The sequence below is a fragment of the Drosophila novamexicana genome, unplaced genomic scaffold, assembly GCF_003285875.2.
Source record: "Drosophila novamexicana strain 15010-1031.04,08,12 unplaced genomic scaffold, DnovRS2.1 tig00000108-arrow-pilon, whole genome shotgun sequence".
Lineage (NCBI taxonomy): Eukaryota > Metazoa > Arthropoda > Insecta > Diptera > Drosophilidae > Drosophila > Drosophila novamexicana.
The window spans coordinates 2732864-2759727 of NW_020824772.1; the positions used below are offsets into that span (position 1 = coordinate 2732864).

Sequence of the window (26864 nt, forward strand, 5' to 3'; positions counted from 1 at the left end):
GCACTACTCTGTGTCCATATAGATATATAATAGTGCTTAGCTCTGGCACAGCATGCAATTAAGGCCTGCAATAAATCCTTGCAGTTTACAAACTGGGCCAAGCAACTGGCGAGCAGCAGCTGGACAAAGTTCTAGCCTAGCCACAGCTGCTTGACATTTACAATAGCAAGGAAAATCGAGATTTATATTTGCTCTCTCCCTCTCTTTCTCTCTCTCTCTTTCTCGCTCTCTTTCACTCGCCTTGTTCCGGCATTATTTAACGGCATTATCTCAGCAATTTAAACTTTTCTGAAATAGCAATAAATAAGCTTGTCCTACATTTCCGGCTACCACTGTGCTCATGTCCAAGAATTTGTTGTTGTTAGCTTTTGGAGTTTTGCATAATTGTGTGTCACATTAATGAGCTTTTGACAGCAGCTTTCAACAGCGTCATAAATTACTCACATGCCTAAAAGCAGGCAACAAACATTTGCATACTATTAAGAGCCAAACTAATAGGAAAGGAATAGAGTAAGTGAAAGAGCGAGAGGGCATGTTAGTTTAATACCACATGTCAACAACAAATTGACAAATATTCAATATTTTCCATATTGTTGCACTTGACAGCTGCTGCTGCTGCTGCTGCTGTTGCATATACGACAAATTGTCAGCTTGTTGCAGTGCACGTTCAACACCAAAATGCAGCGAATGCAGCAATTTGCTGCATTGAATGCCTCCCCGCGGCAGCATTTGGCGCAAATGAAAAGGAAAACCGTGGAAAATTGTTTGCCAGACAGCAATCAGCATTCGGCAATCGCATTTCACATTTCACATTTCTCGCTGCTTACTTTGTTGTGCAAATGCGCGAAATGTTCAGCGCATTTGCTGCATCAACTACAGCGGCAGTAAATTGTGTTACATTATCTTCGCGTGTTGTTTTAAATTGTTCGAGCATCTACTTTATTTGTGTAAACTTTGGTTTTGTTATTGTCAGAGATAATTAAGCGGGTATGGAAACAATTAAACATTTGTATATCGGGCAGTTGCGGCTGGACAATAGAACAGGACTTAAAAACTGAAATTGCATATTCTGCCTAATCAGCATACAGATTTAATATGATTAAGGAATATATTCATTCAATTTTAAATTTATTTGAAGGTAAATTTATTTATATTCATTTAAATATTGAGTAAGTTTTGCTTTGTAACCGTAAAAGCACTTGCTATTTTTAATATAAATATAATTTTAATGCAAACCACAGCCACACATAATTAAATTTCATTAGAAGTCCCATTTTCAGGAATGTGCCTTTTCATCAAATCACAACTATACATAAATTCTCGCGAATTTCCAAGGATTACAACTCACTCAGGTGGAACTCTTTTCAGCTAAATTTAAAAAATTTAACAATAGCCCAGCGTTTCTTTAATAACAATGTTTCGACGTGATTTCAACACTTGACTGGATTTACATATTCTCAAATTGGATCAATTAGGCCATAAATTAACGCCTCAACCTCGAATTAAATTTAAGTTAAACCTAAAAACCACTTTAAACAAAAATATGCAAAACGTTGCAAAACGCCTACCTCAAATAAAAAAAAAAATGAAAAAGTAGTGTATATCAATTTGTCAGAGGTAGAAGAGAACCAACAGCTGAAAATGGCTTTGTGTTATTTTATTCGAATTGTTGCCTGGCGTTTGTTTACATAGCCTTTTTCATTGTTGTTGTTGTTGTTGTCGTTGTTGTTGTTGTTGTTGCTGTGTTGCAGTATTGGTCTGGCTGGAGCTGACCCTCCAATTAAGCGTTGTTCTGGCCAACGACAAAGCCAACTGGTTGGCAAATTGAAGCCGCATGCAAATGAGCCAAAACGAAATTCTTCAATTCCATTGAAATATGAAATGGCATAAAGGAAAAAAACAATAAGGTAAATCGGGGCAAGAAGCAAGAAGCGAGCTGCCTGCCACTTGTGCAAATCAACGCCAAAAATTGCAATAATAAAGTTGGCAAAAATGATTTGCGCCAGCAGCAACTGCAACAACAGCAACAACAAAAACAACCACAATGTAGCACATTCACTTTTGACGTGGGGTGGGCCACGCCTCGCCACTTGTGGCAAGCTGTACAAACGATACGGTCATGCTACCGCTGCAACGCCTGCAACTGTTGCTGCTGCCACACATTCTGAGCTGGCCATTTAAACGGTGGCTTGCAATTTAAATAATTTCGATTGCACTTTATTTTCTTTTGTTTAAGCACAGTTAAATTAGATTCGATCAAATCAAAGACCAGATCCTTAACAACAAACTGCTGCACCTGAGCCAGCACCAGCCGAAGGTCAATCGAATGAACTCCATTTGCTCTCGCCATGAATTCTACTTCAAAATGCATGTCTAATTTAATAGCTACATTTTAGAGCCTACCTTTCCGAAACTGGTTTAATCTACAGCGACCATTTTTAGGCAGGCAGAAGGGTTTTGGGCTTTGGCTTCGTGACCCTTCTGTTATTTATGCGTCCAAAATCGAACAGTGTCGGCCACCCGTTCTGTGACCTTTGCGTGTGCGACGTAGATTGTTAATTTTTAATTAGTTGGCCACGTCGGGGGCATTCCCTGTAATTGACGGCGAGCCGCCAAGGTTATTGATTAGTGCAAAGGTTGCATTTCAATTTATGGCCCACTGGCATGAGGTCTGCATATTCCTTTCAGCCCGAGGCCAACACCAAGCATTCGCACAAATTGAAATGCAGCCACGTACGGCTATTACATATTTGTTACTGAATTACCCGCAAATAGCTATGAGCGAAAATGTAACCGCACAGTATAGACGTGGAAATGTGGAATCAAAAAAAATGAAAATGACACACACTCGCTTTTACGTATTGATTGATTGTCTGCGCTCGACGCTTTCACTGAAACCTTTGGCAACATTTCCGTCGAAAACGCCAGACTTTTGTGTTCTAGCTCAATGGCATATGCACATTTCAATCGCCAGCACGGTAAATACATCAGCATATGTACACGTATTTGTGCTGCTCGCCAAGAATAGTCATCGTATGAGTATGTGTATGTGACAAGGTTTACAGACTTTAACATTCTGATGGAATTGCAAAGGATGTGAACATATAGAATGAATATGAAATGCAATTCAAACGGTAAAAACACCTGGACGAAAGGTAAACGGATATAATGGAAATTCATTGAATAAACTCGTAGTTCATTAACGCAATGTTGTGAATAAAGATGAGACATAAAATGCATTCCAAGCGAACTTTGCACACTTCTCGGAACTCGGGTCTATTTTATATTTGACTGACATTATTTTATATGACTGACATTCTTAAAAATAGTCTGGTAAAGTGATACAAGTAAAGCGAATTATCCAATTCAATGAATATTTCACAGAGCCAACTTCATAAGTACTATATTTAAGTTGTCTGTATGAATGTACATGTGGCGTAGGAAAAAGACCTGCAAAAACTGCCTTAGGTAACTCATAAAAAAAAACTGAACGCAATCTTGCAAAGAAAAGGACAGAAAGGCAGACCTTTCAGCATTTCTGGGAGGCAAGATTCCTAGAATTTAAATTTCCTAGATTACATTACACTACAAGCTGCCGCTGGACAGCCTTTAAAAGTTTTAAAAAACTGTCCCTTTAAATTTTCATATACAAATCGCCAAGATATAATTAATTTAATTAAAAGTTCCAAGACACGAACATATCTTATTTTAGAAAATCCTACTTTTATTTCGGATTTTTTAACTAAAAAAGGGTTCTTTAGTTTGCGAGTACTGCCTTTTAAGCACCTTGAGTAATTTCACTCACCGAATCAAGATGCAACTGATTTTGTGATCAAATACATTTTTGCAGTTTATTTGTCTGTTTGCAGTTTCATATAATATATAGATACATATCTAGTGCAAGATACATTGAAAATTACAACAATTATTTACAACATACTCGTTTAGCGTTGCTCGAATCAAGAATAAGTCGGGCGGTTATAGAAGAAAAGAAAGTGGAAAGAGCACAACTAGAGAATGAGCAAGTCTGATAGTGACAGTTAAGAGTGGGCAAGAATGAGATAGAAATATAGATAGAGAAAAAGAGTTGAAAATAATTATTGATAATTCGAAAGTTAAAGAAGATATCAGGCTCTACTTGGGGCGTCAGAGTGGGTAGCGGGCAAGTGAGACAGCAGCTCAAATCTCCCGTGTGTAGTCGTTAACCGTTCAAGTGTGTGTCAGACAGAGATGCAGATATGTAGTTGCAGATAGGCAGCGTGAAAGAGACAAGTGCGTAAGCATTAGCTTGCTTCGGTAGTCGTTAGAGTGAAACAGAAGTATATCGGGCAGATTATGTAGGAATGTTCGTCGTTATCGTTGTGGTTAATGGCAGACTCCGGCAGATCCTCGACTTAATAGTGGTTGTAGTGCGCATGGTACTGGCCATCGTCCTCATGGGCAGAGCCGCCGTAGTATCCGCCGTGGGAGGCGCCGCCGTGACTGGCCGCTGCCAGGGCGCTCAGATGAGCGGCGCGCGCATGCTGCACCTCTGCGGGCTCCACGGGCACACCGTTGTGGATGACCGGGATGTGGATGGGACCCTTATGCGCATAGCCGGTGGCATAGCTCTGGGCGTGGCTGTCGTGGCTGGCGTCCCAACGGCCATCATAGTGACCATCATCCCAGGAGCTGTGCGAGCTGCCGTGCGCAGAGGCCTGAGAAAGAGCGGCATAGTGAGCGGCCTTGGCGTGCTGTACTTCGGGCGTATCGACGGGCACTCCATTGTGGATGACAGGCACATGGTAGCCACCGTGGGCAATGGGAGCGATGGCATGGCCAGAGCGAGCAGCAGCATGGGCGGCAAAGTGGGCGGCCTTGGCGTGTTGCACCTCAGGAGTTTCGACGGGAGCGCCATGAGCATGAGCCACTTGACCCAGAGCCTTGGCATGGGCAGCATAGTGTTCGGCCTTGGCAGCCTGTACATCGGGAGTATCGACTGGGACGCCACCATGGGTGAGTGGCACGTGAGCAGGAGCACCACCGTAGGCCCAAGCACCGCCATAGATCGAACGCTTGTACAGATGATGGGCGCCAGCATTGTGAGCAGCAGCTGCATGGGCAGCAGCGTGGGCAGCCTTGGCGTGTTGCACTTCGGGTGTGTCTACGGGCACGCCATCGTGGGTCAGCACCGGGATGTGTATGCCGTGCGCATGATGAGCGTATGGCACGTAGGCGGAATGAGCGGCGGCATAAACGGGAGCAGCATGGTGCACGGCTGGAGCTTGTGGCAGGTTGGTGCCAACGGCATTGAAGCCATGATGCGGATCTGCTGTGTACGCTACGGACTGCAGATGGCCGTGTCCATCGACATAGGAATAGGAGCCGCGCGTAGTACCATCATGAGCACGAGTCTCGTGCTTCTGTGAGTTGGGATCAGCATAACCGTACGAATAGGTATGGCTATGAGGGTCCAGATGCTGGTACTGTGTGGAGACAGCGCCATGCCAAGAGGCGGACACCGTCGAGATGAGCAGCGCGGCGGCAAGCAACTGTTGTGAAATGGAGAGAGAATGAGAGTATAATTAGGAGCTAGCCAAGCTTATGCCATAGTTGATGCTGATACGTAACAGCTGGCGCCACCTGGCGGCGCAATTATAGTGCTTGTCAGTCAGTCATTTGGTCAGTCAGTCTCTAAAACAATTTCTCTTTCGCTTCACTTTCGCCTGGCTGGCAATCCGACCGCCTCTAATGAGAGGCTCGGACCAACCACACACGCCTCTCTTACATATCTCTGGCCTGCTGCTAAGCGCCGTCATGCGAAACGTTTGATTTGAGTTCGATACGAGATACTCGCACCACCCAGCCGAGTAGTTAATATTACCGCATACGAGGCTATTATTATGTGGAGCAGCCTTGGAGCCGCCTGGGGATGCCGAAACTAACTGACATGCAACATGTCAACGGCTTATCAATTAAAATTGTGTTGTGGTTGATGGCAACTGTTTCTGATTTCTGGTTGATCTCTGTGTCATTTGACCTGCAGCTAAAACATATTAAACAGTCCGCAGCTTTTTCTATGATGGTCGAAGAATAAACGCTTCAAATGTCGCTAAGCTCGTACACTTTATATTTTAATTATATATTAATTGAGTAAGATTGAAACATTCCCGGAAAACTAAATTTTATATTTAAGAAGGACTTTTGAATAATAGATCGGAATAGAACTCTATTTTCCAAGTAAATACTAAGCATTATTTGGAAAATGTATAATTTATTTTCTAAGTAAATTTTGAATCCTATTTTCCTTTTGATATTGATTTTCAAAGCGAATATTCAGTTACGTTCTAGGCAATTAGTAGACACCCATAATATTCCCATATTCCTACTATGTACTGATATTATAAACCTACGAAATAGGTGAACATTGCAAATTATGAATTTAAAACAACAACTTCCTTTCTGACAATCCTATTACGCTATTTCAATTTATTATTTTCGTATATCCACTTCAGTTATTTACAAAACTGGCATAATTTTAAACTAGATACTATAGAACATAACATAAATAATGAAAAGTAAGCAGCGTTATTTAAAGACCCTTTCTAGCCATATTAGGACTATATAGTTTCTCAAATATACTCTCACTGTAGTTGCCTTTGGCACATAAATTGCAGCTAATGATCCTTTTCACACGCTATTCCAAATATTTTCATAACTTAAAACTTATTTGCATTTTATTTTTGAAGCACAGATTGTTTTTACTTACAAATGGCTTCATATTTGTTCACAAAATATTAATCACAAGTTAAGTTGGGTTTTCTTAAAAACGGTAGTTGGCCGTTTAAAGGATTTGGGTTAGCTGGGAAGTAACAGAAAACAAACTACACACACACGACGACACACACAGTCACTGGTCGTTGGACGCTGGTTGAACCTCCTAGAATCTCGACTAGGACTGTTAACGAACTGTGCTGACTGTCGGTTGGCGGCTCTAATATATACCGCCAGAGACAGCGTCGGCTGAGACGCCGGCGACTGCGCAAGCCAAAGACAAAAGCAAAAGTAATAACCAGAGCAACAAATACACACACACACACACTTGCAGACACAGAGGCACACATGCAACAATAACAGTAACTACAATGAGAGCAATAGCAGAACAATGTGGCACAAGAGTAATCGAATTACAGCGTTAATCGCGGCTCGAAGCGGGTTTTAGCCAAAAGCCGAAGTGGCAGCCGAAACGAGCGACGAATGTTGCCAATGCATGTTGCTAGACACTCAGCTAATACAGCTAAAATTTTAGCGGGTTTATAGCTATAAAAATACTATAGGCACACATACGCATACTCGATGTGTTTAGCCAATAGCTGCTGCATTTTGCGTTTGTCACTGCAAATGCTGCCCTGACCTTGCTTTCGATTGACGCAAGCGTTATGGCCACGTCGGAAAACAATTTTAATTGCTATCTTGGCGGGTTTTTTTTATGAGTTTCGGCTGTTTGTGAACGCTTTTCGAATGTGTGGGCAATTGAACTTCCGTGCATTGGACAATTAGCACTCATTATTTGGTGTATATACATTTTATGTTCGATCTTATCGCCGCGTGCCTTTCCAAAAAAAAAAAACGAAAACAAAAAAATGCCCACAGACCACGCCCGCAAGCGCTCACATCAACCGCTAACAAGGGGCCTGAATTTGGCGGCATGGGCAGCAAATTAAAAAATTCTTATGAATTTTTTAAAGCTAGTGCGACGCTTAGGGAGCTGCAATTGCCACGGCTTGCAACATGCCACGGGCCACAAGCGAAAATCGTAAAACAAAAAAAAATTGTAAACCAATTTCTGGGCGTTTTGCCTCTTTAATCATTGAACTGCATCGAAAACGGGCTGAAACGAAAAGTTTGCAAATTAAAAACAAAAGCGCAGCGTACAAAACAAAAGACATAAAATAGAGTATTGCTGTTGTTGCCACATGTTGCAGCATTTCTTTGGAGTTCATTCAATCTTGATGTTGCATTTGCCACACTTTGCAACGTCTGTTGTTGTTGCCTTATTGTTTTACCTGCCACACACAACACAAGAAACACATTTAATAACGAACGCCGCACAGAGAGCTGGATCATTTGCATTCGATAGGCGCCATCCATTGCTGCCCCATGTGTGCATGGGTGTGTGTGTGTGTGTGTTTGTTGCATGTGGCACACATAGCCGCAACTTAATTTAGCTTGCCTCAAATGCAACGTCAGCGCCAATTTCATTTAAATAAACCAAATGCAGCTTACTCTCTTGAACTCCCCCTACAAAATATACATACGTGTGCCGTGTTTGCTTGGGGGCGTGGCGGGTGTGTTTTGACATTTTTGCAGCATGCGCAACATTATAAATTATATTCCCGTTGTCACCTTCGTTTTCATTTTATTAGTTTTTGTAAACTTGTCGTTTTCTGTTTTTTGCTTCTTTTGCCGACATGTGGGCTGAACTGCTCAAGTGCAATCTACAGATTTGTGTATGCCCACCTATCCTGCAATTTGTGAGCTATAATTATCATTTCATATGGGTGCGCTACACGCAAAGCTGTGCGGCATATGTGCATAAATCAAGAACTGGATAAAAGTGTTAATAAAATAATAGCATATATCATCGAAATGTATTTACAGGCGAAATGACACTATATTAGCGTATTACAAAATTTAATTAGTTTTAATATAGCTTAAATTATATAGCAGCAGGCTAAACGAGTGGGAAATGGGATTGGCTTTGCGAAATATTCATATACTCGCTCTCAACAATTAATTTCTGCTAAAGCTAGTGCTTTTGAGCATAGATTAACACCTGTTTGTTTTTCTTAATATTAAAAACAAATCGAAAATAAATGCTATTAGAGCTCAATTCTTTGGAAATTGTGCAATACCCAATTTGAATAATTCAATTTGAACACATTTGTTTTCCATTTTTATCCGCCATAATATCAAGAGTTTCTAACAAAATTAAAGATTCCTTTTAACAACATTTTTATATATTATTTATCTATTTTAAAAGCACTTTCAATTGTGATCTATATAGTTGTAAAATTCCACATTGTATAGCCATTACAGTAAATATATTACGTATACGCTCTGTGAACTTCTAGCACTTAGTTTAATGGCATTCAGAATACCCTCTATGCTACAATTAAAAAATAAATACTAAAAGGGAAATTCTTGAATAGCAGCTGCAAGCTCAAGAGATTTAGCAAAGGTGTTGCTCAGGGCCCTCAATGCCCTACAATTAGTCACAAACTCAAGACACTTACATACATGCTGGCATACAGTTACGGTCATAAGTATGACAATACTCGGTGGGCGTGGGCGTTGGCAATTGCTGCCTGTTTGTTCTTATTTATCAGTACATATGCATATGTATGCGAATATGTGTATATGCAAATTGTGGCATTCAACAAAATGGGAGAATACAAAAAACAAAATGCGGCAGTAAATTGCAAGCCAAATGTCTTGTCGATTGTCAGCGAATATTTAGTTATTCTCGTTCAGATTTGTAGCTATCAAAAGTAATCGTTTATTTGGGATATAAATAAATTTTTGTGAAGTTGTTGCCAGCTAATTATACGGCAGGTGTTGCGTGCAGTCGTTTATCTTGTAGTCCGACAATCCATATTCATAAGCAAATCATGTTTAATTAATTGCACTAGCTGTAAAACAACATAATTATAGCGAATTCTACCACAAAGCTGTCGCGGGTGTTGGCCACATAACCAGTCAGCCAATTGACCAGCTGAGCATTTGACCAATGTTCAACCTGCTGGATCATTAGGCAAATGAATACGCCAACACTTGGCCCGCTGCAATTAAAACCAATTAATATTCAAATGCTATCCAGCAAAGACAATAAAATGCAGCACCACACGACGCAGTCAGAATACCACGTGGCAATCACCAGCGCAATTCTAAACCAAGTCAGTCTAGCCTGGGAAATCACAGCAAACCTCTTCGGACTTGACACGCATCACCGAACCGCAGATGGCATTGAAATTCTTGCAATTGCCTCAGTTTTGGTTGGTTATTTGGTAGTCATTAAAGCAACCGCTGCTCCGCTTTGCTCAGCGGTGCAGTGAAGCGCGACCGCCACTCTTTGGCTGACTTTTGGCCAGGCGGATGCAGTCGACGCGCACCGTGGGGTGTGACTTTGCGCCCGATGAATGGGTGCATGGGTGTATTTCGTATTTCGTTACCTTCATGTGTCTTGTGCTATTTGTTCTTACACAAGCAGTTGCTTCAAATATTTGCAGTTAATTATCTTTAGCTAATTGCTGAGAAATCATTGCATAAGTGAATACAGGATGTTTCTTTCTGCAGTGGATTCGCTTGTACAGCATGAACACACGGTGTATGGACTTAAACGGGGATCTAGTATTAGCAGTTGCCAAAGGTTTCAAAAATTTGATTTTTGTTAAGTGGTTATAGTTTTAAAACGACCGGCAAGAACTTTCCTGCTTTATTCGCAATTTGTCCTTCTTTTCTTCAAGGCTTACTTGTTGAAGCTTGGCTAAGATGAATTTGTGGAAACAGGTAGATCATATTTCTAGATTATATATATAAAGATAAAGTACCTAAGTATCTGATTTATATTTATACAGCTGTTAAAAACTAATTCCAAAGCTAAACAATTTTTTTATTTAGATAGCTGAGAACTTGCTTAAACAAATCCTTTTTGATTTAAAATATAAATTTTTATTCGAATTATTCAAATGTGACGAGCCAAGGTTCCAATCAAATGGTGCATTACACACTGTAAAAAAATCGAACCTTTGTATCGTTTTGAGTTAAAGTGTTTGTTCTTCAAACACAGCTACTTCTTGTCATATTATTTGCCTAGCGGAAACACCCTGTACATTGAGCTTAAGAATTAATGCAATGTGCTAAGCGTGCAAAGCTAAAATAAATCATTAAAATTTATGAATTTAATTGCCTTCAATTATTGCCACAGATAAAAAGCGTTGCAAACTAAGATCGAACTAAGACTTGAACTGCCACCCATAAACAAGCATTTACCGTCGCAGTTGATCGCCATGCACTTGCAGTTTCTATTTGGACTTGGATTGGATTTGGCTTCGCTATACGCGCTGAGTGGCAGATAATTCAATTCAATCAACGGTGGTCGCCCTAACATAAAATTACGAAAATTATGGACACGGACGGCACAAAAAGTAGCTAACTTGTCATTAAGGCGTTACTGGACGTGAGCGGGAGGGCGAGAGAAATAGGGGGAGTGGATTGGATAGCTAAGGAGGCGCAGAGTTTTTGCCTGGCATGTGGTCCGCATCTGTCACAAGCCGGGTTGCTGCAAGATAATTGCCAGCTGCTGCTGCAAGGGCCAAGCAAATGTCGCGACTTAAGCTGCATAGAAAACAAATTAAAAATGTTGCTGTGGAAAATGACTGATTGGCCAGTTGTGTGCACCGCATTAGATGGCAATTTGTTTGGGATGCGATTTGGGTGCAGTGGCCCGTTGAATTGATATTAATATTGCATTTTGTGGCCCAGTTGCGGGCTGGCAACAAACTGTATCCGCAGCAGCAGCAGCTGGCGTACAACTTGAAGCAATTTGACACGCTTCAAACCAGTCTTTTGGGTGGCGCGCTTGCAACACTTTGAGCCACCTTAATGTTTGAGGCCAGTTGCCTGACAACTGTGCGGCAATTCGGCACAGGTGCCACGAGAAGCACAGGTCACCTACAGCTGCGATTGACTTGGGTCTCAGCTCGTAAATTGATAGCCGCCCAGATTCTGATAATTCGGCTAAGGATATGCACGTGCCGCACAATCACGAATTCTCGCGCTTCAGTCGAATTTTTAACCCCCAACGTATTTGACATGGAAATTCCAGGCGTACGATAAGCGAGCAAAAACGACGCTAAAATAACGAATGGATATCCATTTCAGGACAAACCCAAAAAAAAAAAAAAAAAATGAAAAACAAAGTGACACATAAACCGCACAGCAACAACGTGAACAGCCACATGCACCACGCTGTTATGTCCAAATTCATGTCTATAAAGTGCGCATAAGCGAATGAAATGACGGCCGGGCAACTTTTTGGGGGCGCGGCTTACTGCTTGGCCTCTGATATTAAGAGCAGAAACAAACAACAAAAAGAAAATCAAAAAATAAAGTCAGCCAACATGCATAAAAATATGCCAAAAAGTCACAGAGTTGCGCACTCCAGCAACCAGCTGACCACCCAGCGAATCTGTGCCCCAAACCAAACCCAACACGTCGCGACGACGCGGCTTGATGGGGCAAGCAGCTTCGTGCGATGGCAGCCGTTGCAAGTAGAGTTGGCTGCTGGGAAAAACTAAGCAAACAAGCGCTCAACGTAGCCCAGGCTGGGATTGATTCGTTGCTCTGACCCCAGCTCTGCTCAATGGCCATCCGAAATGAGCGTATAAAATAAGGTGAGATGCTGCTGCTGCTTTTAAGAATGTTGAGGCGTACCGTGGCATTAAATTTGTACAACATAAAATGTTATAAAATACAGTGCAGACTTTGATACTTTATCGTGGGTAGGGTAACGCAGAGCTTGAGCACAGCAAAAGTTGGTCAAATTATGCACAGAATGCTGAAAGACACATGAACATAGTCAAATCATTAGCTTTTTATTTGACTTAATCTCAAATTTACTTTTAAGTAGCCAATAACTTTGAGACACAATGTTCTAGCTTAAAGCTTTCATGTGCATTCTAAGTACTTGTAAGTTGTGAAACGAGATGCAAAGCTTTAATGTGTTTTAGAAGCTCCTAACAACTTATATAATGGTTAGCAGTAAGCATAACAAAAAGCTTTTAAAGCTGGCTTTAAAAGCTTTTCAAATTGTTGCTACTAAGTGCCTACAAAGCAAACGTTATTTATACCTTGTGTCAATAAAAGTTTAACGAGCCGCATCATTAAATAACTCAATAGCTTCAAAATACTCTGACGGCTTAAACAAATTGGCTTTGTGAAAAAGGATTCACGAACCTTTTTACAACAATATATCACAAAAAAAAAAAAAATCTAATTGGTATTTTGATAAACGCTCAGGCCACATGTCAGCTTGCCTGGAAACCTTCATTTCAAATTTACGTTTGCTCATATTTCAGGCACTTTTATTATTTATGCCCTATTTGAAGGTCACGTCGGTGACACCTCTGCATACCCACGCCCAATCACCAGCAGTCAAATGCGAGAAAATGGCTGTATCTAAATGTCAAGAAAAGGAAAAATTACAACAACCACAATAACAGCAAATGTCGCTCAAGTGTCGCATGTTTATGACTCTCTCTACGCCTATGCATCTCTATCTAATCGTAGAACTGACAGCCTCAGTTTCACTTTCAAATTTATGCAATGACAGGAACGGAAAATGTCCACAATGGCTGCCAAACGAGCTGCCTACGAAATAACAAAGGTCACAGCTGAAACTTTTCAATTGATTGATCGGATAGGTAGGTCTAAGTCTATGGCAGCAACCTACCACCAGTTGCCCGGGCAGACCTTTGACTGCTCGAATCTGATTTTCAAGGTTAATTAGCAGCATGAGATGCCGAGATTGAGATTGGCCCAAAGGAATGCATCAATTTTGCTTTGGCCAAGCTACAAGCTACAAGCTGACTTCTGACCAGAGCTGACTGACTGCAGAGTTTATGAAATTAAAGACTAATTAAACTACGCAAATGGAGCAAGTGGAGCTAGCCAGAAGCGCAAAAGTGTAAAATATACGCATACCAGACAAGTTTCGAGAAGTAGTGGAAATTTGATAGCTGCTGCTTCCTGTGGGGATAGCATTTTACCAGGAATTCCAGCAAGCGGCTAATTGCGCGCTGCCTGCGCCATCTCCCCGGCGGCAGGTCCTTTTTAAATTGCCCGCAATCTTTTGACATGCCATTTATTGCTTTTTGCTTTTTCTTTGGGCTATTGCTAACTAATTGCCGCAATCGATTTTGCATAATTGGCATGCCGCAATTGAATTGTCACTTGCAATCCCAACATGAAGTTTTCCGCAAAAAGCGTGAAAGTCCGCAAATGAAAATGCAGCGGATTAAATTGAATTCAAATAAATTGCATGGAAAACAACGCAACTTGTTAACGCTATTAGCGACAAGTGTGGCAAATCAGCAGCAGCAACCACAACAACACATACACACACGCACCCAGATTTTTACCAAATGCGGCGCACGTTGCGTATACGCAATCTCCGGGTCGTCAGCCTTGAGGTGCGGCCAAAAATCAAAACCAGTTGCAGCTGTGCAACGTGTCGATTAGCGGCAACTTTGCGTATACCAGCAAATTGTAAGTCAATGTCATGGCTGAGGTTCAGCACACACAAAAAGCGCAAATGAATGGAGTGACTAATCGATGTGTGCAATGTCGAGTTCAATGAGTTTTTTTTTTAATCAATACTTATGGGAACTTACAATAATTGGTACTGGCAGCACACTGAACCCTGCAACAGACGGCTAAGGTAAGCGAATGTGTGCTATAAGCACCATAATTAAGTACAAACGCAATATTGGCTACTTTATAAATTGCTACTTGCAACACTCTATGTAATTGAAAGCCCAAAAGATAACAAAAGAAAACTATTAAGCACCTGTGCGACCGGGAAAGCGATTCATGGATAAGCTGGCTTTATCGCATCGTCAAAGCTGATCCATGTTTTTTGTATAAAAAAAAATGGGAATACCTGTGATATTTTATTACGTAAAAATTGTAAAAAATACTTTTTTGCATTATTAAAAAAGGCCTCAAATCAATTTTGGGATAACAAATGTAATGAAAACAATAGTTTCAGTCTCAAGTTGAAAAATTTCTATCTAGCACTTGGAATTTAATTGATTTTATTACTGTTGAGTCGAGGTCCTGGAGAATTATGTGTTCACTTTGGGGACAAATCAAATTTAGCCCGTATTTTGTATATGAAAATATGTACAGCTGGCAACATTTTTCAGAACAAAGGGCAATAAATATAATAAAAATCGGATAATTCAAAAAGATCTTAAAAAAAAAAAAAAATTAAGGCTTGAACCAATAAAGATCTGTAAAATAATATTGACGAAAGGAACCTTAAAGTAGAGAGTTCGTTTGTACCATGAACCGAACCTCCGACGCCTTCTGGTTTTCATAGTAAATAATCTAGTTGTTTTATTTCGGATTTTGTTGAAAGTCGGCTATAGTTAGTTTTTCAAATAGTTGACTAAATGTTTAAGCACTTGTTCAATTAAAAATTTCTAGGAGACGTCATTCTTTTCTCTAGTAAAACCTTTGTATATAACAAATCACATTAACTGCAGTTAAAATAAGATTAATTTCCTTTGCACAGTCTTAAAGTTGAATATGTCGAACTCATTTAAAGTCCATATGCATTTATCTACAAACAGATATACTACTTATCACTTGGATACGTATCTCAGTCTCTGAGACGCTTTATTTATTTACCAGCTGAGCATTTGCCAAGTCGGCGCTGTTGCAATCAAATAGTTATTTATTTTGGCCAGCCAAGCAACAACCTACAAAATGCTCGCATTCAGTGTCGGCAGCGGGTAATATTATTAACCATATCAATTGCAAGAGCGCAACACCTTTGCGCATGCGCAACCCGGCGATAGCCAAAAGCTCAGCCTGGTCAACTGATGCGGGCGGGTGGTCAGCCAATTGGAATTGCATTTGCGGCCGCTGTTACCGTTAGTTGTTGCTGCCGCTGCCACTACCGCTGCCGTTGCCGTCTTAAAAGTGCAAAGTCACGGATGAACGAACCGACAGTTGGCAGTTGGCCGACTCAAACTGTCGAGTTGCCGGAGCCGGTGGAACTTTGCTTCAGCGATTCGTTTTAATTGATTTTGTTGTGCGGCTTGTTGGTCAATTGCGGCAGGAATGGCAACGCCTGCACCAACCACCAACCACTAACCGCCAACCAGCAGCCACAACAACAAGTCAACGGGTGCACTGCCGATGAGTTGCTAAACTGAATTTGCGCTTGGGCAACTAATTTAACTGAACATGCTGTGGAGACAGTGGAACTCAATCCAAGCCCGGGTATGCAAAAGAGTTGCCAAACATTCGCGGCCAAATTCGGCGGCTCCTAATTGTGGATTTTGGACGCCACGTCCACTCACTGCAAACCAGAGCCACCGTGGCGATAATTCCACTTGGCACCCTCTCGCTTCATTGCCTGATTTGAGTGCTCTTACTGATGTGCTGTTGTTGTTGTTGTTGCTGATGTTATTGTAATTGCCATGGTTTGTACATTTTTTGGGCTAATTTTCAAATACAGCGACGGCCCAATGGATTTCCATTTCCACTCGCTTGCCATAAACTTTTTGCGGCAAATGTTATTGGGGTACTCCAAGTGGTGGTTGTTGTTGCCGCTGCTGTTGGTGTTTATGCAATCAAAATTCTTGCTTGCCCCGCAGCAAATAGCAACAACAACCACAACGGCTCGAATGGCACTTGTGGGTGCAATTGTAATTATCCTAATTTATGTTGTATGCTGCTCGCTTTGCTGCAGCTCTTGGTTGCGCACCCGCCGCGCTGGCACCACCCAACAATAACGCGCCTCTGTCGGATTCTAATACCGCACAGATTTATTGTAAATTATCTAGCCACTTGACAATGATCGATAGCATAAGATTTATGCACACAAATATTCAGGTATTAAAAACGCCGCTCAACGTTGCCCATTTTGGGAACAGCTATGGGGCTACTTCAGCTTCAACTGTAGTTTCGAACAGCACTCGAGTGCACTGGAATCGAGTTTATTTTGTGGCCAACGGTTTCATTTTCTATTCGCGACTATTTAAAACATTTTCCACTGTCATTCCTGTCGCTTGGTTTTTACAATAATTAGCCAAAATAAATGAGGCGACAATTTTGAAATGGAGTAGTGAATGCGGTGCATTAGTGAAATGTCTGAAATGGTTTTCGGCCAAATAGATTTTATTGTAGTAATTAAATGTAATGAATATACACAAATGCACCAGCTGGAATTTCAATTTTCAATTGCACACATAATATTTTAGTTTTGTGTTAGCTGCAAATTATATAAAGTTGTTGTAATTACAGTTAACTAATTAACGTATAAAGTGTGTGTCGTTATTTCAGTAGCTTTACAATTACTTTAAAAACCATTTAAAAACAATCAAAATCAGATACTTTATTTATAATAAACTTAAGTTCTAGGATTTATTGTAATTTTTTATTTTTCCACTAATTAAAACATCACTCAATGTCTGCGCCAAGTTGAAGAATCTATTACCTTTATTACACCAACATTAGTACTCATTTAATATTCGCATGAATATTCATGACTTAAACGGAACTAGAGCACTAATAAAAACAATGTAAATAAATCGCTTACAGCATAACACAAATAATAACTAATAAAGAGCTCCTCCCGTTGCCATAAGTCATTTTAAATGAAAATATTTACAAAAGGCGCCACTCCAGAATTTTATATATTGCGAAACCAAGCTCAAACACACACACACACACACACACAAACACACAATTAAATATTTAATAAATAAATTAGCTCATAACAGAAAAACTACGACAATAACAAGCAAACAAGAACAAATAATAAACAAACAAATTAATGTGTTGAACAAATACGCAAAGTATTATCGCATTTGAATTAGAAGCGAGGGCAGGAGGCCAACATGGCATACGACATTCACAAACAGCTTTAATGCTGGCAGGTGTTAATAATAATAAATATGAAAAAAACAAAATCAATTTCGAGCATATCACATCAAAGTTCTATCGACATTTCAGGTGTGGTCCAGACCGTACAAATTGAAATGTTCATGTCAAAGTATGACAACAAATAAGCTAAATCGTTCATTCCAGCATTCAATCGAGTACATGAGCGCAGACAACGCCAACTCCATTGATTAATGGACACTTTATGCTATACATGATAATTAATACCACTCGAATGTCAAATTGAAATTTATTTGCACGCACTTTGGGGTTGACAACTTGCGTTTAGTTTTGTATGAATCTAATTAAGTGCGGCAATTTAAAATGCAGCAATGACACTAGCTGAAAGCAACTATGATATGTTAAATGATACGTTTGACTTTCAGCCAGAAGTTTTTGTTTTACCAAATAATAGAGCTTAAACTTGAGACTGTCAACTTAGAAATCCTCAATAACAGAGCTCCTTTTAAGTCTCTTTACTTCTCTTTACCTTCTTTTCATTAACTTCTACATTCAGCTGGTGTAATTTAGGATCTATGAAAAAGTTATGTTACAGTTAAGACAAAGCTTTAATTACAAACAAAAAGCTTTAACATCTTTTACTCTTTTCCCATTTAGGTTAATTTTACTAAACAACACTTTCAGCTAAGCTTACAATTATAGCTTAAGGCTGTAACAAACTTTACTCCCGTTTTTTCAATTTTTCTGCCCCTTTCCCGCAATCTCTCTTAATATTTCTCAATGAAATACTAGTTCATCTAGTGTGATTTAGCCAGTAAAACCTTAGCTGTAAAAGTTTTTTATTAGTTGAAACATCGCTTAAGCTAGACTCTCAAAGGTTTAACATCTTGTAATCTCGTTATCTTTCTCTTTTTCTGCCTCTTTGCCTCTCTCCCCATCTCTTTTTCTCTTCCGTACTCTTTAGCTGATTTTCGTCAACTGCCGCTTTCAGCTAGTTTCATTCTGACTTAAAGCAATTCCACTAAAAGCACTGCACAGAAATTGCTCTGTAAGTAACAAAAACAAATTTATTTTAAGTATACTCGTGCTCATTTAATTGAAAAGCACTTTGTAGTCTCGCCGAGCTTTGCCTTTTAAGTCAACTGATAACAGTTAAGAAACTCTGTTGATATGCTCACAGCTGAGTTCCCATCTGATTTTCACTGTGAGTGCGCCCACAAAGCAGATGCGCCCGCTGCTTTTCACATTTCAATTAGCGGTAATCTCGCGGCAATTAAAATTAGCAACAGCAAAGTGCTGGGCATATTGCCAGTAGCTTTACCATTATCCCGGCAACAGCATTCACATCAAAACGCAACAACATTTCGCCTTCAACGCGCATCGCTCCCAACACGGCAAAACATTGGCGACTTCAGTTCCAAGGCGATAACAGGCAGATGCAGCAGCAGCAGCAGCAGCGGCAGCAACAACAACAACAACAACAACAACAACAGAAGCGTCGCTCAAAACACAAATTCCCTTTCCAAACTCAAGCTTTGAGTCAATTTTCAAAGTGCCCGTGGCGAACGCAGTCATAAGCAACCCAGGAAATAACTGGATAGGCTGCTTAAGCAAATGTGTCGAAGTGTACCAAAGTTTGAATGTGAGTGTTATTTATTTAACAGTAACTCGACTGATATTCTAGGAACAGCTTGAACCTGTAAACCTCAGCTCAAACTAAACACACACACAACATAAGTGCCGACAACGGCTAAAATATTTCTGCATCATTGTGAGTTCATTATGCATCATCAGTATCATAACGAATGTGAAAATCATTCTCAATGGGCGGTCGTATAAAATACACTCGAATATAAAATACCCTGCAAATAGTTTAGAGTATGTCAACACACATCGTGATTGTGACACGCCAAAATCAAGTACGAAATTTCTAGTAACAGTAATGGCAGATATCCCACGTACAGGTTGAAGTATCCAAATTCACGTTCTTGTACAACTTCTCGTTTAATTTAATCATTTTAAGATGATCAGATTTCACAATTACGAAGTAAAATAATTCAACAATAGAATTGTTTTAATTTAAAACTGTTCAATTATATTTAAGAGATTAGCTGAAAATAGTTTTAATTAGGATATTACCTAGAATTTTCATTTGATAATTGTGCAATTCACAATTTAGTTTTTAGACAACAGATAGGAATAACTAAAATTTACAAGTGAGATATTTTTGCTGCTTAGGCTAAAAAACACTATAAGGTAAGAATTTCATCATATACTTTTTTTGATCTTATGTATTTGAATACATGGTATAGTCGTGTGATGCCACAGTATCTCACCAGTTAAGGGCAGATAAGCACAGATCTTACATAAGGAAAGAGTACTTGTCGTAATTATTCGTATGTCTGCTGGGGCTATTCGGTTGATTAGTCTGGCTGACTACCGATCATTTTGGGGGGACTTTTAGATTATGTGTCAACTCATTGTTAATTAATCGGGTAATTGAAAAAATCATTTAAAAGTGTTGTTCATTCATTTAACACACGTTCACATGCACACACACACAGGCATTCATAAATTGATTCATTTTTGGTTCGTTTACCTTTTGCACAACCTGATGGCACAGTTTTTCTTTGTATATACATGATGTATTCGTTGTATTTATTCGATTATTGTGCTCTTGAACTAGAGATCAAATGAACACAATGGCCAAACCAAATTAAAAGCCATAAGGTTGGCAATTATATAACTTTAGCGCCGGAGACTGCAATTGCAACTGGCAAATGGCAGCAACAACAGTTATAAATATTATGCAGTGCATTCCACCTATTTACATACGTGAGTGTGTGTGTGTATCTGCTTGACATGTTCTCCAATCTCGGCCATAGTCGCTAATTAAAAGGTTTAAGGCTAAAATTAGCATACGAGGCAATGGCAATTCAAAGTGAATACAACTACAGATGCACCTCACAGCGACACGCACAAAATGAGTGACCCACACATACACACACACACACGCAACACACACACACAAACATAAGCTAATTCGCGTGTTTGCTGTTCATGAAACACAAATTCATGCGATACGAGATGGAGAAATGGACCTCGGCAACAACAAAACATGCCCATAGGCTTGTACTCTATGTATGGTGAATGGATGGGCAGGTGGTGGTGGTGTTTATGGTGCAGAAGGCAGGGGCAGGGGGTTGGGGAGACGACTATTTTGTTGAGCATGAGCTGCGTGTCGTCATATTAGATGGCATCGCATGCCAGCAATTATCCGCATAATCTTGTAATACTAACCTAAACCCAAAATGATGTCGAAAGGCAATTTAGTGGCAAGTTTTCTTTTCGCCTCGCAAGTAGCTTTAATTCACTTAACTAGTTGTTCGCGTGTGTGAGTGTGTGTGTGGCCAGTGATTATGCATATAAGCAGTAAATACATTTGACGTTTTCGCTGATGGAAATTACGTATACGCACGGTGTGCGCAGTTTGTACTTGCAGAAACTTTTGCCAGTGAAATTCTAGATGAGCTTAATGGGACTTTAGCCTTCAAATTAACTCATAAATAAGTTAACTATTATTAAATAAATTAATCCGGCTAGTAGAACCTTGAAAATCACATATAACCTATCCTTGTAGAGTAGCTTATGTGGAAAAGAACTATAGCGACACTTTGTTTACATATACCTAACCATTGCAACTGTTAATATGACCCATTCCGTAGGGTATATCGCAGCGAAACAACCAAAATTTAACCAGCATTGGTTGCCAGTCCGTCCTGGTTGTCTCTGCTGTCCAATTGTTTTGTGAAATTAAATTAAATTGATTGAATTTAGACTCAATTCAAAGCTGAACCCGGGACGGAGGTCAAAGCGGAGGTGCTACCGTTTACAGAGTACGCGTTTGTATGTGTGTATGGCCATGTGTGTGTAAATGTGTGTACCATTGATAATGACACTAATTTGAGAACGAAAAGTTTGTTGTTGCGACTGCTGCAGCTGCTGCTGCTAATGTTTATACCGTATTATTACATCACTTCTTGTTGTTGTTCAAAAGTTGTTTTTGTTTAGCCGACATTAGCACACATTAATGGAACCGGAAGTTGCCGCTGCTTAGGGAGCTTCAAAATGAGATAAATAGGTCGAATGCTGGGCCTACGGCAATGTGATCGGCTTAGGTGCAGGTTGATGCATTTGTAGAAGGTCAAAGACCCATTGATATCAATACAACAATCATGTTATGCTAGGCTGTCAATATTTACGTTATGCCCTGTCGCGCAAACTGAATGGCAGCATACGCACATACACACACACACACTCATACACTGCCTGAGCAGTAAACACAGATCACAATCATTCCGACTACATGGAAGCCAATCTCGTCTCCACCTCTACCTCTGCCGCTGACGCCATCTCCTTTTCTTTACTGATCTATGCTTTTTTGAGGGGTTTATTTAAGCGCCGCGTTGTCGACGTCGCCATCGTCGTCGCTGCCGCCGCCACCGCAGTTGTCTTCATTCAATTGTTTGTCGCGCGCCGTGATTGCGTCCAGCTTGACCGGCGCACTGGACAGCCCCAGCCGAAGCTGGCACTTTTAGTAGGCAATGCGCGTGCGACTGATGCGCTCGCACTAGATCTCGCTGCTTGTTGCTCTCGATTCTCGATTCTCGGTTTACGGTGCTCGGTACTTGATTCTCGGCTCTTTGGTTGGCGGTTATTCATTTTTCATTGCTTCGCAATTGCGACGCGCAAAAAATTGCTTTTAATTAAAGTATAAAAGGCCACAGCGCATATTCGGCACTATTTGTTATCGTATCCATATTCGTTACACATATTCATAACCGCGCACTATGAGTCGCCACAGCCCGTTGAAGCTGGCGCTGGTGCAGGTGCACGGGGTTCAAATGTCGCCTACGCCACCCGCCGCTCGTGTGCGTCGCGTCAAGCTGGGACTAGGGGTTAATCAGCAAACGGGGCGTGTACAGTGGTGTCCCGGTCTAACATGCTGTAAATTGCTTTTGCTGCTTCCAGTGGTGATGCTGCCATTGACATTGGTGCTGCTGCTGCTACTGCGGCTGGATGGAATGCTGCAGGCTCTTCAACTAAACGAACAGCGCATGCGCGAGCAACGCAGAGCGGCAGACTCAATGCCCGGCTATCTGAATGACTACGAGTCACTGCTGCCGGAAGGCGACAGCTACAATGAGCTAATCAATGATGAGTTTCTGTTGCCGCAGGCAAAACGCGCCCGGCTGGAGACACTGGCGGAACGAGCTAGACGCTGTCTGCCTTATCGCTATGCGAATGGTGAGACTTTGGAGCTGGAGGATCGCAGCATTCTAATGAAGGATGCGCGCACCTCCTTTCTGCCACATGGCTCTGGACTCGGCTCCATGCCACGCGAGTGCTTCGGTAATGAACTGTTTGTGCCCACCGCAACCGAAACGGATACGGTGGTTGACGACGATGCGGGCTCTGAGTTTGACACAAGTCACAAAAAGGGTATGCCCAAGCGCTATCCAGAAACGGTGCAGTACTGGTCGAGGCGGCAGACAGCGCGTGAACGCCGCGAGGCACAGCAGCAGCGAATGAATAATATGGAATCTGAGTTACTCGACAGCCCGCTGCAATCTTTCTGGCATGAGCAGGGCACACGGGAGGATATACGGCAGGCACAGGCCAAAACCATGCAGCGTTACATGAACACCCATGTGGATCCCTGCGTGGATTTCTACAAGTTCGCCTGTGGTAACTGGGAAAAATTGCATCCCATACCCAAGGACAAGGCGGGCTTTGACACCTTCGAAATGCTGCGTGAGAGTCTGGATCTGGTGCTGCGAAATCTGCTCGAAAAGAATATGCAGCAGCCCAGTCCAGAGACGCGTGTGCGCCAAAATGTATTCAAACTGAACGAACAGGAGCCTGAAACAGATCAAGCGTCCGAACTGAAAGCCGAGCGGCTGCGCCGGCACATTGTGCACCGGCGGCATTTACTTAACCGGGTGCTGGTGCGGTATAAACGCTTCAGCAATGGCACCAAACGCAAACGGCTGATTGAACCGACGCGTGAAAAGTCGAAAGAAGAGGAAGCGGCGGCTACAGCGCGAAACAACAAGGATAAGGACCATGACAAAGACAAGGACAGAGTCAAAGAGGAATCAATGCATCAGCCACCCGGCCCTGGAAGCCCCAATGAGTTTTTGAAGCCCAAGCACGATGCTCAGGTCAAGGCCAAGAATCTCTACAAATCCTGCGTGAACAGCGAGCTGCTTAGCCGCCGCGGCCTAGAGCCGCTGCACACGCTAATCCGCCAGCTGGGCGGCTGGCCAGTGCTCGACTCAGATTGGCGCAGCACCCATTTCAACTGGCAGCAGCTGGCCGCCACACTTCGTCGTTACAACAATGACATACTCATCGTGCAGTGGGTGGGCGCCGATATCAAGAACTCCGAGGAGAATATCATACAGTTTGATCAAACCGGCCTGGGGCTGCCCACTCGCGAATACTTCCTGCAGCAGAACAATGCCAAATATCTTAATGCCTATCAGCGCTACATGGCCGAGGTAATGAACAAACTGGGCGCCAGCAAATCGGATGCATCACACACCGCCACCGAGCTGATTGCCTTTGAGACGCGCCTTGCGGCGATTACAGCGCCAGCAGAGCAGAGACTCAATGTGACCAAGGTAAGATGTGAAGTGAAAATGACACTTTATGATTGAAATGTTCTTTCTAATGCAAGAAAATAATTGGCTGTTTTTTTTCTGAATGCAGCTTTTCGAATTGCACCAATAAACTTAATAACCTTTACTCCATAGCTCTACAAGCGGATGTCGCTGCAACAGCTAAAAGCTTTGGTGCCACAGATTGGCTGGACTGCGTATCTGAGTACGCTGCAGGGACGCAATGTCAACGAAACGGAGCAGGTTGTCATCTATGCGGTGGAGTACATGAAGCAGCTTGTGGCACTGCTGGCCGTTACAGAGCCACGCACCGTCGCCAACTACATGATGTGGAGGTTTGTGCGGCACCGCATCAACAATGTGGACGATCGCTTTGACGATATTAAGCAGAATTTCTATCATGCGCTATTCGGCCGCGAGGAGAGTCCACAGCGCTGGAAGGTCTGCATAGCGCAGGTGAACACCAATATGGGCATGGCCGTCGGCTCCATGTTTGTGAGTCGCTATTTCGACGACAACAGCAAGCGGGATACACTGCGCATGACCCATGAGCTGCAGCAGGCATTTCGCGATATACTTAAGACCACTGACTGGCTGGATCAGACCACCAAGCTTCTGGCCGAGGAGAAGGTGAATGCCATGTCCCTTAAGATTGGCTATCCGGATTTTATACTAAATGCCGAAGAGCTAAACGAAAAGTATGCGGGCATCGATATACATCCGGACAAGTACTTTGAGAACACGCTCAATGTGCTGCTGCACACGGCCAAGATGGAGCAGGCCAAGCTGCACGAGCGTGTAAACAAAACCAACTGGCAGACGGCACCGGCGATTGTGAATGCCTATTACAGCCGCAACAAGAATCAGATCATGTTTCCCGCTGGCATACTACAGCCACCGTTCTATCATCGCCATTTTCCCAAGTCGCTGAACTTTGGCGGCATCGGTGTGGTCATTGGTCATGAGCTAACCCACGGCTTTGACGATAAGGGTCGGCTCTTTGATAGCAATGGCAACATACACAAATGGTGGACGGACGCGTCTATTCGCGGCTTTGACGACCGCGCCCGCTGCATCATTTCACAGTACGGCAATTACACGGTCGAGGAGGTGGGCATATCGCTCAACGGCGAGAGCACGCAAGGTAAGCCATAAATCCACTACCCCAATTTATCGCATGGCTCATCAGTCATCTGCCCAGGTGAGAATATTGCGGACAATGGCGGACTGCGACAGGCTTTTCACGCCTACATGCGTTGGATAAACGAGAACCCGCACGAGGCCAAAGATGAGATGCTGCCGGGCCTAAATATGACCGGACCGCAGCTATTCTTTTTGAATTTCGGCCAGGTATGGTGCGGTGCCATGCGGCCGGAAGCGATACGGAACAAGCTGAATACAGCTATACACAGTCCCGGACGGTATCGAGTCATCGGCACACTCTCCAACTCGTACGACTTTGCGCGCGAGTTCAACTGTGCGGCGGGCACGCCCATGAATCCCCACAAAAAGTGCAGCGTCTGGTAGTCGCTATCTATTGTTACCTATAGCCTAAGAGTATTACAGACGATCTATTCCTAAACATACCAATTCAAGCCGTTGGATCTTTCGCTAACTGTAAGTATTATTCAGTAAACCTAACTACAACCACTTCTCACTCGCATTCCAATGCTGAAGCACCCTCCAGAATTGCTCCACATTCGAAGCCACTTGATTAGGAGTATGTGTCGGCTGTCAGCTTCCTCTGGGCTGGCTTGTTGTGGTCTTGTCAACAACAACGTCGCACTTCACTTGGGCCCATTCCGTCACAATTCACATTCACTTAATTAATGGTGATTTATGCCCACTAGTTGGATTGCAAGTAACTGCCTCTCAATGCGGTTGTTGTTCTCCTTCTTGCTATGTTTAACTTCTTCAATTGTCTTTCCAATAAGCTCGCAATTCCTATGCGCCAATTTGCGAATTCAAACAATTCACTAATTAATCATATGTATTAAAATTTAAATTCCACATTCAAATCTAAAAAAAATATTAGAGGACCAAACATGACCCAATTTATAAGAATCCATTAGTTTGATAGCTTGAACAGTTTAGGAAAATCATTTTTTATGCATAGTGTACATTCTTGAGGTTTTCAATTTAATTAAGAAAAATGGTTAATATCTGCCAGAGCCAAGGGCGTTCCAAACGTATTTGTCTACTGATTTTTAACTTATTCACTTTTTCAGTTTACAAAGTTATTGCTGGCCTTTTTACCAAAGTATTTCAAGCTCGTCTTGCCGGTGAACGTGAATTGCCAGGATATATTCGCAAGTGTATTTATAGCAATATAAAAAACTAACTGTGCCAAAAATAATGTATGATATGCTTTATTATTTTCTTTTATATATATATATATATATATATATATATATTTCTTAGTAATTAACTATTTATATTTTAAAATAATTTAGTTGAAATTATTTGTTTGTGATAAGCGTAATAAAATATAAACGATTATAATAT

General features: G+C 41.7%; 2 protein-coding genes across 5 annotated transcripts; one reads left to right on the forward strand and one right to left on the reverse strand.

Moving 5' to 3' along the window:
• Window positions 1-3878: 3878 nt before the first annotated feature.
• On the reverse strand, window positions 3879-22257 carry LOC115771956 (histidine-rich protein PFHRP-II). 2 transcript variants are annotated; one of them, XM_030717862.1, is made up of 2 exons: window positions 22072-22257; window positions 3879-5531 (listed from the first exon to the last, which is right to left on the reverse strand). In XM_030717862.1, exons 1-2 carry the CDS (start codon window positions 22087-22089, stop codon window positions 4395-4397), a joined length of 1155 nt encoding a protein of 384 aa, XP_030573722.1. In that variant the 5' UTR covers window positions 22090-22257; the 3' UTR covers window positions 3879-4394. The 2 variants fall into 2 exon arrangements, with proteins under 2 accessions (XP_030573722.1, XP_030573724.1); XM_030717864.1 differs by lacking the exon at window positions 22072-22257 and adding an exon at window positions 6749-6803.
• Window positions 18821-26713, forward strand: LOC115771955 (neprilysin-4). 3 transcript variants are annotated; one of them, XM_030717861.1, is made up of 5 exons: window positions 18821-19318; window positions 22708-24362; window positions 24495-25503; window positions 25561-25976; window positions 26588-26713. In XM_030717861.1, the coding sequence occupies exons 1-4, from the start codon at window positions 19291-19293 to the stop codon at window positions 25884-25886; spliced, it is 3018 nt and encodes a 1005-aa protein (XP_030573721.1). In that variant the 5' UTR covers window positions 18821-19290; the 3' UTR covers window positions 25887-25976; window positions 26588-26713. The 3 variants fall into 3 exon arrangements, with proteins under 3 accessions (XP_030573721.1, XP_030573720.1, XP_030573719.1); XM_030717860.1 differs by having other exon boundaries at window positions 18822-18880; XM_030717859.1 differs by lacking the exon at window positions 18821-19318 and having other exon boundaries at window positions 22483-24362.
• The last annotated feature ends 151 nt before the right edge of the window (window positions 26714-26864 follow it).